Source organism: Vulpes lagopus, chromosome 12 (assembly GCF_018345385.1).
Source record: "Vulpes lagopus strain Blue_001 chromosome 12, ASM1834538v1, whole genome shotgun sequence".
In the NCBI taxonomy this organism is placed as follows: domain Eukaryota; kingdom Metazoa; phylum Chordata; class Mammalia; order Carnivora; family Canidae; genus Vulpes; species Vulpes lagopus.
This window is the reverse complement of record NC_054835.1, coordinates 15,012,665-15,030,265: the sequence shown is the minus strand read 5'-3', so window position 1 is coordinate 15,030,265 and position 17,601 is coordinate 15,012,665. Positions and strand designations below refer to the sequence as shown.

Sequence of the window (17,601 nt, the reverse complement as noted above, 5' to 3'; positions counted from 1 at the left end):
CTTTGGGGAAAAAGTTTGCAATTCGAGTCCCTGAACTTGGCCAGGACAATCCTCTTGTTTTAGGATATCAACTGCCCAAACACATACCTCTTGTTGAAGCAAACAGGAAGCAGTTCCTTTCACATTTTTCAACTCCACTCATGCTCACCAACTCTCTAACAGCAACCAGCAGTCATTCCAAGGAAATACTGCTCAGACTATTATCATTAGAATACTGGGACTAACTGCTACTATGATGTGGAATATGAGAAAGAAAAAGTTCCAAAAGGATCTTTCTCTGGAGGATGATGAAGGTATTGTGACATGCTCTCAAAATACCAAGGACTGCAGCTCTTAAGAATAAGGGTCTTTCGAAACTACTCTCCAGGATCCATAAACTTACCCAAGGGCAGATAAGCAAGTACCTACTTTTTGTATGTTACCTTCATCTGTTAAGGTTAGAGACTACTACAAATAGACACTAAATTTGCCAAGGGGAAAACTAACAGGAATTAGTGAGATTAGAAAGTACTCAAAACAGGGCAGCCCTGGTGGCTCAGCAGTTTAGCGCCACCTAAACCAGGGTGTGATCCTGGAGACCAGGGACTGAGTCCCACATTGGGCTTCCTGCGTGGAGCCTGCTTCTCCCTCTGCCTGTGCCTCTCTCTCTCTCTCTCTCTCTGTCTTTCATGACTAAATAAATCTTTTTAAAAAGAAAGTACTCAAAACAGAATGCTTTATAAAATCCTAGTGTTGGGGCAGCCCAGGTGGCTCAGTGGTTTAGCACCATCTTCAGCCCAGAGCATGAGCCTGGAGACCCTGGATCGAGTCCCGCATCGGGATCCCTGCATGGAGCCTACTTCTCCCTCTGCCTGTGTCTCTGCCACTCTCTCCCTCTCTCTGTGTGTCTCTCATGAATAAATAAATAAAATTAAAAAAAGAATCCTAGTGTTTGTTCTATAAACACCAATTCAAACAAGCTCATAACAGGAATAAGTAATATTCTTCAGCACTTAAACTCATAGGCCTAACAAAACAGAAAGAAGCAAAAGCAAAAAAAGCCCCTGAAGTGTAAGACAGTGCTTCAGTATTTTCAAAAAGCTTAAAAGACCAGCTCACCAAGCACGAATAAAGGTAAAGCAGCTTACCTCCAGAATAACTCACTCTCAACAGCCTTTGTAACTTAGGTGAAAGTTGGGATGAGAAAAGCTACTACTACTTTTCAGAGAAGAGGGGAAAAACAGCCTGAATAATCCCATTCAGATGACAAAAAAAAAATAAAAATAAAAATAAAAAAATTCAGACTTTGGCCACAAGCCTGCACAAGCACAACTAGCATTCTATACAACTACACCTAACAAAGGAGAGATGAGATACTAGAATCTTCCTTGGAGCTTTCCGGGTGTAGATGGAGACTTTAATTTGCAAGATAACCATTCTCTCTGATAAAAACTGCTCCTACAGGGATCCCTGGGTGGCGCAGAGGTTTGGCGCCTGCCTTTGGCCCAGGGCGCGATCCTGGAGACCCGGGATCGAATCCCACATCAGGCTCCCGGTGCATGGAGCCTGCTTCTCCCTCCGCCTGTGTCTCTGCCTCTCTCTATCTCTCTCTCTGTGACTATCATAAATAAATTTAAAAAATTAAAAAAAAAAAAAACTGCTCCTACACACGCCAAGGACAAACCAGAGTAGAGTCAGCTCTCTACTCTCCGGTGGCGCAGCCTTCAGAACCCTGCCTTGAGGGAAAAAGTTCAGCAAGGAAGTCCCAAGCTGTTCAATCTTTCTCTTCGATTTTTCTCAGTTCCTTCTCTCTAACTCTAAAGGGATGACAGGACCGGCATGCGGATGATTCCTCTGGGAACGACACACCTTGGGGCCCCTCCCAGACCCCAGCGCCCACTCCTCGCCCCGTCCCCTGAGGACTAGGAATCCACAAACTGGCCTGAAAAGGCTGGGGCAATAGAACAGTCACCTTCGCGGTGAGAAAGGGGGCGGAGGCAGGAATTCGGGTAGGGCTCTCCGGGAGGGGGCCGGGGCGGGCCGAATCCGATTCCAACACTGGCCCTCAGGCTGCAGGGGCGGCCAGGGGACCGCCCTCGGCCCCCGCCCCCACTGCTGGGGGAAGGGGCGGGGGCTTCCGAGCTCCGCGGACTAAGCAGGGAGGAGGCAGAGGAGGGAAAGGGAGGCGGGGCGGGCAGGCCCAGCCCAGGAGCTGGGCGGTGCGACTCACCTCTGCTCCCGGCCTGCGGAGCCAGAGCGGCCAGGATCCCTCGCAGCTCCGACGCGGAGATCCGGACACGCTCCAACCCCTCCGCCATCTTCGCGGCTGCTGCTACAGCTGCAGCCACTCCGCCACCGCCCCGCGCAGCCAGGAAACCACGACCGACGGGCGGCGCGCGCGCCTGCCCACCTCCCACCCGTGTCCCCGCCCCCTCCCGCCTTCCTCCCCCAACGACGGTGGCCGCACAGGGAGGAAAAGCTCAGAACTCAAGTTCAGCGGCTCCAGAGGGGTGGGGAGGCGGGCTCTGCGCGTGCGCAGAGGTGTGGTCGGGAAGGTGAACTGAGGCTGGAATTGGGAGCGCGGCGCCTGTGAGGTGAGGAGAGGCCAGGCCACGCCAGGCCGGGCGACGCGGGCGTTCGCGGCGGTGGCTGCTGTTGCTGCTGTGGTGGCCATCGAGGACACTGGTGCTGGTCTGGGCTCGGGCTGACGGAGACACCCCACAATCTGGCCGCCTCCGGTCATCTTAGGCCAGGGTCTGCCGCGACAGACCCGGACTAATGCCCCAGTCTTTTACTTGAGGACCTTAAAGGTCTTTTAAGAGCAGTTATCTGCCTCCTCCCCACCCCCCCTCCTTTTTTTAAGTTGAGGAAACAGTCCTAGAGAACCATAGGAAATTGCCCACGGTGACACGGTAGAGAAGTATGAGAGTAATGGCGGACTACATCCCCAAGACTCCTGACTTTTTTTTTTCTTCCCCCACCCCCGACCTTTGTTTTTAAAAAATACAGTATAGTTGGCTCTTGCTGAGGGAAGATTGTGTGTAAGTAAATCAAGAGGTACTGTAAGTCGATTTGGGAAGTTCTGTATCATTGTGGATTCTGGGGAAAATGACTTGACTGGTATTTTAACTTCTTGTTCCTGAGCCACTGTTCTGAACTGTGGTGAAACTCCCTCCCCAAGCTAACCGACACAGTCTACTGGACCTCTACACCATCAAAAGAATAGTTACCAGTAATTTTTCTTAGACTAAGCCTAAAAGATTTGAACAATCTCTGACGGAACTCATTTAGTCCCTTAGGTGGCACACATTTCGCCACCTTAGAGGGCTAAGCGCTTGTGGAGAAAGTCAATAGGTATGCGAAAAGATTCAGTGTTTCTAAAGGTGGTTGGTTAATTTGAGTTCGTCAGAGCAAATGGCAATCTTTAAAACAAACCAAAATAGGAAGAAATATTAATAACTAATTCATTTTAACATTGAAGTTATAGAGGACCTTGCGTCAAATTTTTTCAAAAGATGGAAAAATAACCTGAACAAAATTCTTAAGAAAACCATAGTTGCCAAATTGATGCAACAGTCCCTGTACTGTATATGAGATATGCCAAAAGTTTAACTCAACTCAAGAGAATTTACCAGAACTCAGAGAGGAAAATATAAAACTATGAGAGACAAGAATAGAACACATGGAGAATGGATCCAGAAAACTAATTATGAGTTCCAGAAGGTGATAACAAGTGACTGAGAAGGAGTGGGAGTCAAAAAAATAATAGAAGAAAATTTACTAAGTTGATGGGGAAATTTAAATTTAAGACAAATTTAGCCCTCAGACGTAAAGGTTCATGAAATACCTAGGTAAAAATAAATGAACAGGGCAGCCCCGCTGGCTTAGCGGTTTAGCGCCGCCTTCAGCCCAGGGTGTGATCCTGGAGACCCGGGATTGAGTCTCATGTCGGGCTTCCTGCATGGAGCCTGCTTCTCCCTCTGCCTGTGTCTCTGCCTCACTCAGTGTCTCTCATGAATAAAGAAAATATTTTTAAAAAATTTTTAAATGAACAATCAATCATATTTAGACTTGTATTACAATGAAAGCTTCTGAGATTATTAAAATGTGTTTGACATGATACAGTCAAGATGTGTAATTTAAAAAAGCCAGTTGCAGAACAAAATAGAGAGTATGGTTTCATCTGAGCAGCATATAACTACTTATTGCATATGTAAGTTTCTGTAAAAATAAATCCAAAGAAGGAGTGCAAGAAAACACCAAACTTTTTTTTTTTTTTAATTTTATTTATTTTATGATAGGCACACAGTGAGAGAGAGAGAAGCAGAGACATAGGCAGAGGGAGAAGCAGGCTCCATGCACCGGGAGCCCGACGTGGGATTCGATCCCGGGTCTCCAGGATCGCGCCCTGGGCCAAAGGCAGGCGCCAAACCGCTGCGCCACCCAGGGATCCCAACACCAAACTTTTTAAAGTGATTATCTTTGTAGAAGAGAGTAGATTTTAAAGGTTAGAGAGTGAAAAATCTTTATATTTCTATCATGTTTTAAATTCCTACAGTAGAAATTTGGTCACTTATGAGTAATCAAAAAACAGGTTAATGGGGAAGGAAGGAATTCAATTTCTAAAAACAAAAATTGTACAGGTCATGTTTGCTGAGCACAGAGTAGTAAAACTAGAATTAAATAACCACAGATTCAGCAAAATCTAACTACTTGGAAATTTTTTTTAAATTTTAAATAACTCAGATCAAAAAAAGTAAAGCTTGGGTTGTGGATGCTTTAAAAATTAAAATTAATAAAAAATTAAAATTTAAAAATTTAAAATTAATTAAAATCATTAAAGCAGTACTCTGAAAAAAATGAACAGCCTGAGTGCTTTTATTTTTTTTAATGTAAGCTTTTTTTTTTAAATTTTATTTATTTATTCATGAAAGACACAGAGAGAGAGAGGCAGAGACACAGGCAGAGGGAGAAGCAGGCTCCATGCAGGGAGCCTGACGTGGGACTTGATCCTAGGTCTCCAGGATAGGCCCTGGGCTAAAGGCAGCGCTAAACTGCTGAGCCACTGGGCTGCCTGAGTGCTTTTATTATTGAAGAATGTGATCTAGTAATTGCACTTCTGGGTATTTACCCCCAAAATACAAAAACACTAATTCAGAAGGGATACATGCACCTTTATGTTTATTGCACCAGTATTCACAATAGCCAAATTATGGAAGCAGCCCAAGTGTCCATCAACAGATGAATAAATAGAGAAGATGTGGTACGTGTATATAATAGAATATTATTCAGCCATAAAAAAAATGAAATTTTGCCATTTGCAACAACACGGATGGAGCTAGAGAGTATAAAGCTAAAAGAAGTAAATCAGTCTGTTAGAGAAGACAACCCGATTTCATTCATATGTGGAATTTAAGAAATGAAGGGAAGAGACCGAGAAAAAGACTCTTGAGAACTAATGGTTACCAGAGGGGAGATTGGTGGGAGAATGGGTGAAATAGGTAAAGGGGATTAAAGAGTACACTTACCCTGATGAGTATTGAGTAATGTGTAGAATTGTTGAATCCCTATATTGTATAACTGAAACTAATATAGCACTGTATGTTAACTATACCAGAATTAAAATTTTTCATTTAATGAAAATTTTTAAAAACTTCAAAGTTTTAAAAGGATGAAAATGGTAATGGAACACCTGGGTGGCTCAGTCAATTAAGCATCCAACTCTTGGTTTCAGCTGGGGTCATGATGTCTCAGTAGTCAAATTGAGCCCCTCATGAGACTCCAGGATCAGTGCAGAGTTTGCTTCAGATTCCTTTTACCTCTCCCTTTGCCCCTTCCCTGATCGCATGCTCTCTCTAAAATGAATAAATAAAATCTTTTTTTAAAAATGAAAATAATTACTAAACAAGAGAGAAAACAGTAATAAATATCAGAAATTAATAAAAGAATAGCACTTGGTAAATAAAGAGCACATTCTTCAGAAATAAAATAGACAGGGACACCGCTCAGCGGTTTGACGCCTGCCTTTGGCCCAGCGTATGATCCCGGACTCCTGGGATTGAGTCCCGCATCAGGCTCCCTGCATGGAGGCTGCTTCTCCCTCTGCTTGTGTCTCTGTCTCTCTCTCTGTGTCTCTCATGAATAAATAAAAATAAAATCTTAAAAAATAAATAAGTAAAATAGACCTTAAAAATAGACACATTTCTGGCAAGGAAAAAAAAAGACATCCTCTTGGATGTCTCATAATTCAAACTTAGCTCATCAAATCTCTGATTTTCCCTTAAAATACTTGTTTCTTCACTAGTCTTATATCTCAATAAATTATGCCATTATCTAAGTCAAAACCCCGAAGTTATCCTTCACAGCTCCACCTCTGTCACTCCCACATTTAATCCAATATCAGGATAGGTCTCTTCTATCTGTATTGGATAGCTATGGTATTCATTACCTCAACATTCTCATTTTTTCTCTTGAAAACTGCCGCACTTCTCACTCAGAAGTACATTTTCTTTCCTTTTTTTCTTCTCACTTCTTTCATTTGCTTTTTTCCCCTCAGGTGCAGAGATTTGAGGCAGTCATACTATTTGGTTCATCAACAAGTCTTCTCTCATTTTCTGTCATCAACAAGTCCTTTCTCATTTTCTTTTTCTCCTTCATTCTAGTTATTCGTGTTCCTTCCCTCACTTCTTAGGTAGCCACTCTAATGTGTTTAAAGACAAAGACATATATGTATGTCTTTGAATATACATGTGTCTTTAAATAATATATAGTATCATTTTATGTATGTTTTTAAATGTACATGATTGATATTGTGTTATGGAAATCATTGTTTCTTTTTCACGTTTCTGTAAATACTTCTGACTATTGCATAGTACTGTCAAATGACTTTACACCCTTGGCCACTGGTCCTGGGCCAAGATGTGCCAATCAGGATCCTTATCCAGAATTTTTGAACTGAAACTAAGGGGGAAAAAAATCCCTTTCCAGTGTGGAAGCCATGAAATATAAAACACAGAAGCTGTCAGCAGTCAAATGTCCTGCCACGTGGAACCAGCTGGTCTCCAATGAAAAAGAATGAAGCCAACATGCAGAAAACAGCAGAGGTGAGAATGAGAAAGTCCTGGAAAAATCTCAAGTCCCTGTTTCCAGTTGTTCCTGAATTCCATATTCCTGCCCTTCCCATGGTTCAGCTCTTCTTGAATTCCACGAACCAGTAAATCTCATTACTTCCATCTTGTGCCTAAGCCAGTTTGTATTGGGATCCTATGACTTGCAACCGAGAGGCCTAATTATAATTTCCAAAATGTATCTCTTGTGCATGTGTTTGTGTATGACTTTTCTCTTAATTGTGGTAAAGTCCATGTAACATGAAATATACCATTATAACCATTTTTAAGTGTACAGTTCAGTGGTGTTAGGTGCATTGACATTGTTGTACAGCCAATCTCCAGAACTCTTTTTATCTTGGAAAACTGAAACTATACAACTTCCCATTCCTCTCCTCCCCCCACTCCCACCCCAACTTTTGACAACCACCATTTTAGTTTCTATGATTCTGACTACTCTAGGTACCTCACACAAGTATAATCATACAGTATGTTTCTTTGTGACTGGCTTATTTCAATTAGCATGGTATCCCCAAGATTCATCCATTTAGCCTGTCAATTTCCTTCCTTTTTAAGCTTGAATGATATCCCATTGTTTGTGTGTGTGTGTGTGTCCTTTTTAAGCTTGAATGATATCCCATTGTGTGTGTGTGTGTGTGTGTATATTTACACACACACACATACACACACACACATTTTATTTACCCATTCATCTGTTGATACCTGGGTTTTGCCCACCTTTTAGCTATATACAATTATGTCTTTGAAACATTCTTTGAATTCTTTTGGGTATTTAACCAGAAGTGGAATTGCTGGATCATATGGTAATTCTGTGTAATTCTTGGAGGAACTGACATAATGTTCATACCAGCTGCACCATTTTATATTTCCACAAACAGTGCACAAAAACTCAAATGTCTCCATATCCTGGTAGACCCTTGTTTGTTTAATAGTAGTCATCCTAATAGGTGTAGGGTGTTATCCCATTGTGGTTTTCATTTGAATTTCCCTAGTGATTAGTGATGTTGAGCATCTTTTCATGTGCTTGTGTGCATCTGTATATCTTTAGAGAAATGCCCATTCAAGTCCTTTGCTCATTTTTAAATCAGATTTGTTTTTCCAAAATGTATCTTGATTATTTTTTCTATCCTCATTTCCACCATCTAAGCACCTGTAGATTTTCATGTAGATAATACTTTGTAAATGGACTCTGATTTCCATTATCTCTTTCCTTTTCATTCAACACAATGAAGCCAGAGTGATTTTATGAAAATACAAATTCTAACATGTCATTTACCTACTCAAAATTGTCCAATGACATTCCATTGCTCTTCAGAAAAAAATTCATGAGTCATTGGTCCCTGCCAATTTCTCTCTCTTATCACACTCCCCTTTGATCACTATTTTTAGATACATTGGCCTTTTAGTTTCTGGAATATGCTATGTTCCTTTCCTCCTTAAAGCCTTCACACATATTCCTTCCAAATGAAACACTTTTCCATCTACTCTGCCCATTCACCTTATGGGCCACAACTTAAATTTGACTTCTCTAGAGGACCTTCCCTAACCTCCTTCCTTGATCTAAATGCTCTCCCATTATAGTATCCTATCATAACACATTTCCCTGATATCATCTATCAGTATTTGTAAATATGTATTTATTTTTGGATTATTTATTATACATCTCTCTACTAGATTATAAGCTTTCAGAGCAGGGACGAGTCTATTTTTCTAACACCATATCCCCAGATCAAACAATATCTGATACATAGAGGTACTTGTTCAATGTTTAAATAGTACCAAAGATAGGAAGAATGCTTAGAAATATTAATACATTCAACTTCATACTAATACATTTAAAATTTCTAATTAGAGGATTTCTCCAAAAAATTAGATCTAAATTATAAAAATTAATTCAGGAGGAAGTGGCAAATCCTGATAAACCAAGTAGCTGTGAAGTCACTGAAAAAATTACCAGAGGTATTCTTATAAGGAAAAACAAATTAGGGGCAGCCCCGGTGGCACAGTGGTTTAGCACCACCTTCAGTCCAGGGTGTGATCCTGGAGACCCCGGATCGAGTCCCACATCAGGCTTCCCGCATGGAGCCTGCTTCTCCCTCTGCCTGTTTCTGCCTCTCTCTCTCTGTGTTTCTCATGAATAAATAAAATCTTAAAAAAAAAAAAAAGAATTAAAAAAAAACAAATTACCTTTATTTGCAGATGGTGTGATTGGAGGGTGAACTATAAAATGATTAGATCTAACAAGGTAATCTAGTTAAGTATCCTATTACATGATAAATATACAAAAATTACTTTATATATATATCATCGGTAAGCATCGGTAAGCAATTTAAGAATCTAATTAGGGGATCCCTGGGTGGCTTAGAGGTTTGGTGCCTGCCTTCGGCCCAGGGTGTGATCCTGGAATCCCAGGATCAAGTCCCACATCAGGCTCCCTGCATGGAGCCTGCTTCTCCCGCTGCCTGTATCTCTCCCTCTCTCTCTCTCTCTCTCTCTCTCTCTCGGTCTCTCATTAATAAATAAAATCTTTTTAAAAATCTCATTAAAGGGGATCCCTGGGTGGCGCAGGGGTTTGGCGCCTGCCTTTGGCCCAGGGCGCGATCCTGGAGACCCGGGATCGAGTCCCACGTCAGGCTCCCGGTGCATGGAGCCTGCTTCTCCCTCTGCCTGTGTCTCTGCCTCTCTCTCTCTCTCTCTGTGACTATCATAAATAAATAAAAATTAAAAAAAATTTAAAAAAAAAAATCTCATTAAAAAATACCTTCTCTCAAAAGCAACAAAAATATTTTGTACTTAGGCATAAATTTAATCAGATCTACACAGGACTTACATAATGAAAATCTTACTGAGAAACCTAAACCAAAAAGATTTTACTAAGTTGAAAGACACCCATGTTCATAGATGGGAAGGCTCAGTATTTTAAAATATCAATTATGCCCCCAGTTCATATATCTTAAACTGGCAATCTTGATAAAGGATTTTGAAAATTCATTTGAAAGAACTGATGTGTGAGAAAAGCCAATATGTTTTAGAGTAATCGTGACAACGTATTAAAACAGTGAACTGGAGAAGGGATTGGCAGTCTAATTAGTGGAACAAAATACAAAGTCCAGAAAGGTTCCAAGCGTTAATAGAAACTTAATTTTTTTTAAGATTTTATTTTATTTTATTTTATTTAAGATTTTATTTATTTATTCAGGAGAGCAGAGAGGCAGAGACACAGACAGAGGGAGAAACAGGCTCCATGCAGGGAGCCTGACATGGGACTCGATCCTGGGTCTCCAGGATCACGCTCTGGACTGAAGGCAGCGCTAAACCACTGGGCCACTGGGGCTGCCCAGAAATTTAATTTTTGATAAACATCGCATTTCAGAAAAAAAAATAGATGACTTGGTCAGTGTTATGTTAAAGATTCACAAAAGAATGTGGCCAATATACAGGAAAAAGTTTAATCACTAGTAAAACATATCTAAACTACTACACACATTTCATTAAATTGACAGATCAAGTGATACAACAGGGTGAAGGGAAAAAAGGCCATTCCTTAGAAACAGCTGTTGGAAGTGTAAATCAATGTAATCTACAACTTCTCTGGAAGTTAGTTTGGTGGGCAGCCCAGGTGGCTCAGCAGTTAAGTGCCGCCTCCAGCCCAGGGCATGGTATGCATGGAAGTTAGTTTGGGAGTGGGTATCAAATGTCTTAGAAGTGTGCATACCTTTCGATGGAAAATGCCATTTGGCAGAATCTACCCACAAAAATCTTGCAACTTATCTGTTCATTATATTATTATAGAGAAAAAATTATAGACAAAAGAAACTAAATGATCAAGTTATGTAAAACTTTTTTTAAAAAAAAACTATGGCAGCCCGGGTGGCTCAGCAGTTTAGCACCGCCTTCAGCCCAGGGCGTGATCCTGGAGACCTGGGTTCGAGTCCCACGTCAGGCTCCCTGCATGGAACCTGCTTCTCCCTCTGCCTGTGTCTGTGCCTCTCTCTCTCTTTCTGTCTTTCATGAATAAATAAATAAAATCTTTAAAAACCACACCCTTAAAACTATGGTATCTTTAAAAAGAAGCAGCCATTTACAGTGTCCTGTATCTAGATAAGCATAGATTCATATTCATAATATTGTCTGAGAAAAAGCAAATTACCAAACCTATCAAAAAAGTTTTGTCTGTAGATGTATCTGGACCTGAGAAGATAAATCCAAAAACTTAGATAGCAATTGTCTTTGGGGAGAAAATAGATAAAATTTTTTTTTAATTAAACATGCACTGCTTTGCTTGTTCATAAGGAATAAAGAGAAATTTCATGTTTAAATGCTACATTAAAAATAGTGAAAAATAAAAAAACAAAACCAAATAGTGAAAAATAAGGATGCCTCAATGGCTCAGTGTTTTGAGTATCTGCTTTTGGCTTGGGGCATGATCTCGGGGTCCAGGGATTGAGATCTGCATCAGGCTCTCCATAGAGAGCCTGCTTCTCCCTCTTGCCTATGTCTCTGCCCCTTTGTGTCTTTCATGAATAATTAAATAAAATCTTTAAAAAATAGTGAAAAGTGGAAACAAGTTATTAAAAATTATAAAATTTTGAAGAAATTGAGACTAAAATAGGAGTAAACAATGTTATCTATGATTTTAACTGTCATATAATGTATGTATATAAAAAAACAGGAGACAGAAAATGAACATTATTAAGGTAGGATTGTAAGCAATTTTTCCCCTTGTTAAATAATTTAAATAAAAATATATAGCAGATTTTGAACCATTCAAACTTCACAATGATGAAAAAGTAGAGACCAGTGACAGTGCCAAGAGATGGATGGTACGGGTGAGGGGTAAGCTTTAAGCCTTCCATAATCACCAATTACTTCCTATAAAGCTTCACCAGGAAAAAAAACACATTTACTAAGAAATTCAGCTTCAAGACAAGTTCCCTTCTATACAGATTCTGGAGCCCCAGAATTAGAGACCATTCCATTAATATCACGGACCCCAGGTGTATTTTCCTGTTGTGCATTTCCCTTTTTCCCCCTTTGAGATTTTTTTTTAAGAGCAATTTAAGATTCACAGCAAGACCAATGGGTAGTTTAGACTTCCCACATATCCCATACCCCCACAAAAGCAGAGCCTCCCCCATTATCAACATCCCCTATCAGAGTGGGATTGTTTATAATTGAACCTGTATTACTCATCATTACAACTCAGAGTCTATGGTACATTATGGTTCACTCTTGGTGTTGTACATTCTATGGGTCTGTTGGCCATTTTCAAAATCTTTTCATTAAACATATTGTCCCAGGCTTTGCTTTCATCCCTTTTTTATTCCTGGGTTCCAGAACCATGTGTGCTCAGTACTGCATCTCCTTTGCTGATGTTGAAAAAGCTCATGTCAACATTCAAGATTTTATTCACCTCACACCAGTGCTAACAAGCTTCATTTTGAATCAAGTAACAGGGCGCAATCTTTTCTTCAAATGTGAACTCTTCCAGAAAACTGGATCTTTTAAGGTAACAATTCCTTTTGATACTGTATCATGTATCTTTTCAAACCAGTTCACATATATACGTTTATTTGGTCCTTCTGACCACCCAGGGAAGTAGGTAGAATTATTTTTATAGCTGAAGAAACAGTTTTGATCAAGCCCTGGTTACTCAGCATTGTGGTATTTGTAAATAATATAACCTCAAAATTTCTTATGTTGGGGTAATGATAGAACGATTTCTGGGGGTGCCTGACTGGCTCAGTTGGAAAAGCATGTGACTTGATTTTGGGGTGAGTTTGAGCCCACTTTGTGTATAGAGATTAAATAGGTTTTTAAAATTTAAAAATACATAGATTTATGTGTCCATTCACTGCAGTAATTTCTGTTGAGTTTTAAGATCCTTTCAGGTAAAAATCTGAAAGTTGCATTTGGCACTGTGCCTGACAGGTATTAGTACCAGTTAAGTGGTATTCTAGGACTACCTTTTCCCCATCCATTAATGAGCATTTTTATGTTACACTCTCTATTCTCTTTTGCCCTTTTCTTCTGCCATGGCTTTTCATTCATCCTACATCAAATACTTATATTCACTAGCTATACTAGGCGCACACACACACACACAAACATACATAGGTTTTGTACTATTATCCACACTTGCAGGGGAAGACAGGCTAGTCAACAAGCAGGTTAATGACAAGTAACTTGAGAGATAGAGATAAAATGCCATGGCATGAAAGGCCTAGTTTTGCATGGGAGATCAAGGAAGTTGAACTAGGTGATGTTTGATCCAAATTTTACAAGGTGAGTACTTTTAGCGAGATCCAAGAGTGAAGTAAAAGAATTATAGGTAGGGGTACCAGCATGCTGAGAAGTACAAGGGTGTGAGCTAACCTGTAGGAGGGAAACTGGAAGCAATTTAGGATAGCTACAAAAGTGACAGAAGCAGTAAATGTTTTAAAAAGACTGCAACTTAAAAGGAATTTGTACTTAAAAAACAGGCAATGAAAAAGCTAACTTTTTAAAAGGCACTTTCATAATCTAGTGAAAATATTTGAGAACGATCCTTGGGGAAGGATCAGTTGAGGTTTGGGAACATGCAAGTTGAGAAATGAGGCTTCACCAAATTAGTGGCAAAGGCGCACGTGAGATATTTCAGAGGTACAATCAACCGGATTTTGTGAGGAAATAATGTGCAGTCCTAGGAAGAGAAAATCTAGGAAAGCTCCTTGGTGTTTTGAAAAGAAGTTTTTAAATAAAATACATGGTCTCACCATCCCTCTTCCAGATTCGTGGTGCCATTAATGCAATCAAAGGCTTGACTCCTGCCACCTCAGAAGATAAGCCCAAAGCTGTGGTTACTCACAGCAGTGGAAATCATGGCCAGGCTCTTGCCTACGCTGCCAAATTAGAAGGTACTTGACTAATTTCTCAAGATACTGGGTAGGATCAGCAGAGAAGGAAGAGTGGAAAGGTATTCTTTCAGTGAGATTGGTAATTGTGGGAAGGTCATTTCCAGGTTCCTATCTCATAATAAGCAAATTGAACAAGTTTCTATCCTAAATTATCCTGATCTGTACTAACTATACGTTTCTCCCACCCAGGCATTCCTGCTTATATTGTGGTGCCCCAAACAGCTCCCAACTGTAAAAAATTGGCAATACAAGCCTATGGAGCCTCCATAGTGTACAGTGAACAGAATGATGAGGTAAGGGAGAGCAGCGTTCAGTGTCACCATAACAACTTTCACCATCAAATAAAACTTCTCTTCCTAACCTATTAGCTATTTCTTATATACCATTTCCTCTTCATCTCTCCATGCTAGCATGCCCAACCTTTTATCTACCTATACTAAGATGAGATCATTAATCTCATAGTTTAAAATATCACCTATACTCTGGGGCACCCACGTGTCTCAGTCAGTTGGGTGACCAACTCTTGGTTTTGGCTCAGACTCAGTATATAACCTATACTCTAATTCCAGCCCTGACCTTTGCCCTTAAACCTTGGGCCTTTCCCTTTAAGACTTGGATTGGGTATGTCCAATGATTATCTGATACGCCCACTTGGAATGTCTTAATAGGCATCTCAAACTCAGCACATCTAAACCAAACTCCTGATCTTCCTCCCAATGCTGCTCTTCTTCCAGTCCTTTCCTTCTCAGTAAATGGCAACTTTTATTCTTCTAGTTGCTCAAAATAACTAACAGCCTCTACCATCAATGCCGATTCAAACAGAGCATCAATTTTCACTTAGACATAGTAGCCTAACTGGTCTCTTTCTACCTTTGCCCCACTAGTCTATTTTCTGACAAACAAGAACTATCCATTTAATAAGTCAGAACTTGTCTCATCAGCTGAAAATCCTCCAATGGTTTCCTATCTTATATACAGTGGTAACCAAAGTTCTTGCAATCATCCAAGGCCTGGATGAAACGGTCATTCCAGTTTGACATCATCTTCCACTACTACTGTCCCATCAAACATCCCACACCAACCCCATTAACTTAGCCTTTTCTTAGAAAAGCCAAGCACTCCTACTTTGTGGTCTTTGCACTTGCTATTACTCTCCCCCTGGAATATTCTGGAGATCCACAGCACTTGTTCAAACCTATTAAAATGTCACATTAGCAAAGGACCTTCATCATGAGCACCCTCTAAAAAACAGATTCACTTTTCTCCATAGCATTTAGACATACCATGTATGTAGTTATATGCCACCCCTCCCCTGCATATGAGAACTTAATTCCAGGGCTCCTGGGTGTCTCAGCTGATTAAGACCTGTCTTTGGCTCAAGTCATAATCTCTCAAGTCCTGGGATGAGGTCCCCTTATCAGATTCCCTGCTCAGTGGAGTCTGCTTCTCCCTCTTCCTCCTGCTCACTCACATCCTCTCTCTCAAATAAATAAATAAATAAATAAATAAATAAATAAATAAATAAAATCGTAAAAAAGAAAAAATAGGGCAGCCCGGGTGGCTCAGCAGTTTAACGCCGCCTTCAGCCCAGGGCCTGATCCTGGAGTCCTGGGATCGAGTCCCACGTCAGGCTCCCTGCATGGAGCCTGCTTCTCCCTCTGCCTGTGTCTCTGCCTCTCTCTCTCTCATGAATAAATAAATAAAATCTTAAAAAAAAAAAAAAAGAAAAGAAAAGAAAAAGAACTCCACTGAGCACAGGGACTATTTTCTTCATTGTTACATACCCAGTGCCCAAGAAAGTCTGAAAAAAAAAAAAAAAAAGATGGCTAATGAAGTATTAATGAAATCTATCTTGTTGGGAACTCTAGTAAATACAAATTAAATACATTAAAATTCTTTTGAATTCATTAATTTAACTTACTCTTTCAGTCCAGAGAAAATCTTACAAGAAGAATTATGGAAGAAACAGAAGGCATCATGGTACATCCCAACCAAGAGCCTGCAGTGATAGCTGGGCAAGGGACAATTGCTATGGAAGTACTAAACCAGGTAAGAGCTGTTTATTTTTTTTAGCTACCAGTAAACTGTTGATATTTGGCTGTAGAGTCAATTATTTTATGTATGTATAAAACTGGTTATTAATAGACATATTTTATATTCTTTTCATTAAAGGTACCCTTGGTAGATGCACTGGTGGTACCTGTAGGAGGAGGAGGAATGGTTGCTGGAATAGCAATTACAGTTAAGGTAAGAAAATAGCTTCTGGAGGACTCGCTGCTTCAGGCATAGAGAATTTTATTTTATATTGTAGTACACTGAGGATATTTGGCTCAACATCCCCCCCAAATTGCTATTCCTTCCCATCAATCCTTGGCACTTGAAATAGAAGGCTCTTCTGTGCCCTGTTGTTAATCTGTTGCAACTTTACAGGGCAAAAAGCAATTACAGTCCTTTCTCTGAATTACACCTCAACAACTCACTATCCAAGTCAGAAGGTACTCCTTTTCCTAGTTACCAGTAGAACCAGATGTGACCTAAGCAACATCTAATGGGTAGTACTAGGCATACAATTTAAAATGCTGAAGGTCTAATTTTTATTACATTGATCAAAGGAAAGGCTCTTGAACAGAATTGAGTTACCTGTATTGCCTATTTTACTATAGGTATGCAGGCAAAATGCTGTGGCTAGTTGTAAGGTGTCTAATATTCCTCTTCCCAGGCTCTCAGACCTAGTGTGAAGGTATATGCTGCTGAACCCTTGAATGCAGATGACTGCTACCAGTCCAAGCTGAAAGGGGAACTGACTCCCAATCCCTATCCTCCAGAAACCATAGCAGATGGTGTCAAATCCAGCATTGGCTTAAACACGTGGCCTATTATAAGGGACCTTGTTGATGATGTCTTCACAGTCACAGAGGAAGAAATTAAGGTGAGGCTCTGATAGGAAAATATGAAAGAATGAAGCAACTTCTTAGGCCAAAGAGTCTTCTCCTGTGCTAAGTAGCAACTTATTCCCTGGGGACTTGGCTAGGTGACTTCATGATGTGTGGGAGGGTGCCCCAGATTTATTAAAACAACCCTCTCAACAGTAGAAGCAGAGTTAGGATGGGGAAAAAAGCCCTGCCCTTCATTGGTAAGCATATACATATTACCAAAATGAAAAGTCAGACTGGGCATATAACCTTACTTGGCCTTTAACTGTAAAGGCCAATCAGCTAGGCTCTTTCCCCTTCTCCCATTTCACTAATTCTTACTCCCTTCCATACCAACAGTATGCAACCCAGCTGGTGTGGGAGAGGATGAAACTGCTTATTGAACCTACAGCTGGTGTTGGAGTAGCCGCTGTGCTGTCTCAGCATTTTCAAACAGTTTCCCCAGAAGTAAAGAACATTTGTATTGTGCTCAGTGGTGGAAATGTAGACTTAACCTCCTTAACTTGGGTGAAGGAGGCTGAAAGGCCAACTCCTTATCAATCTGTTTCTGTTTAGTTTATGCAAGAGATTGGATTCAGTGTCTCCAGACGCTTGGAAAATTTGGTTCCTGGTTAAACTTCCTATCTTCCTCTCTTAAACAGCTTTCAAATTCCTAATGGAGAATGG

General features: G+C 40.4%; 2 protein-coding genes across 8 annotated transcripts in view; one reads left to right on the top strand and one right to left on the bottom strand.

Moving 5' to 3' along the window:
• The window catches only part of SMG6 (SMG6 nonsense mediated mRNA decay factor), a 244,824-nt gene extending 242,399 nt beyond the window's left edge, over positions 1-2,425 (bottom strand). Inside the window, exon 1 of the mRNA XM_041724719.1 lies at positions 2,210-2,425. Within this exon, the coding sequence (XP_041580653.1) occupies positions 2,210-2,297 (88 nt within the window). The 5' untranslated portion in view covers positions 2,298-2,425. The remainder of the gene's footprint in view (positions 1-2,209) is intronic.
• On the top strand, positions 2,423-17,494 carry SRR (serine racemase). Of its 7 annotated transcripts, none has more exons than XM_041724722.1 (9): positions 2,423-2,573; positions 6,536-7,082; positions 12,444-12,615; positions 13,876-14,002; positions 14,192-14,295; positions 15,932-16,051; positions 16,175-16,249; positions 16,722-16,931; positions 17,275-17,494. In XM_041724722.1, the coding sequence occupies exons 2-9, from the start codon at positions 7,054-7,056 to the stop codon at positions 17,488-17,490; spliced, it is 1,053 nt and encodes a 350-aa protein (XP_041580656.1). In that variant the 5' UTR covers positions 2,423-2,573; positions 6,536-7,053; the 3' UTR covers positions 17,491-17,494. The 7 variants fall into 7 exon arrangements, with proteins under 7 accessions (XP_041580656.1, XP_041580655.1, XP_041580659.1 ...); XM_041724721.1 differs by having other exon boundaries at positions 2,441-2,573; positions 6,967-7,082; XM_041724725.1 differs by lacking the exon at positions 6,536-7,082 and having other exon boundaries at positions 2,478-2,573.
• The last annotated feature ends 107 nt before the right edge of the window (positions 17,495-17,601 follow it).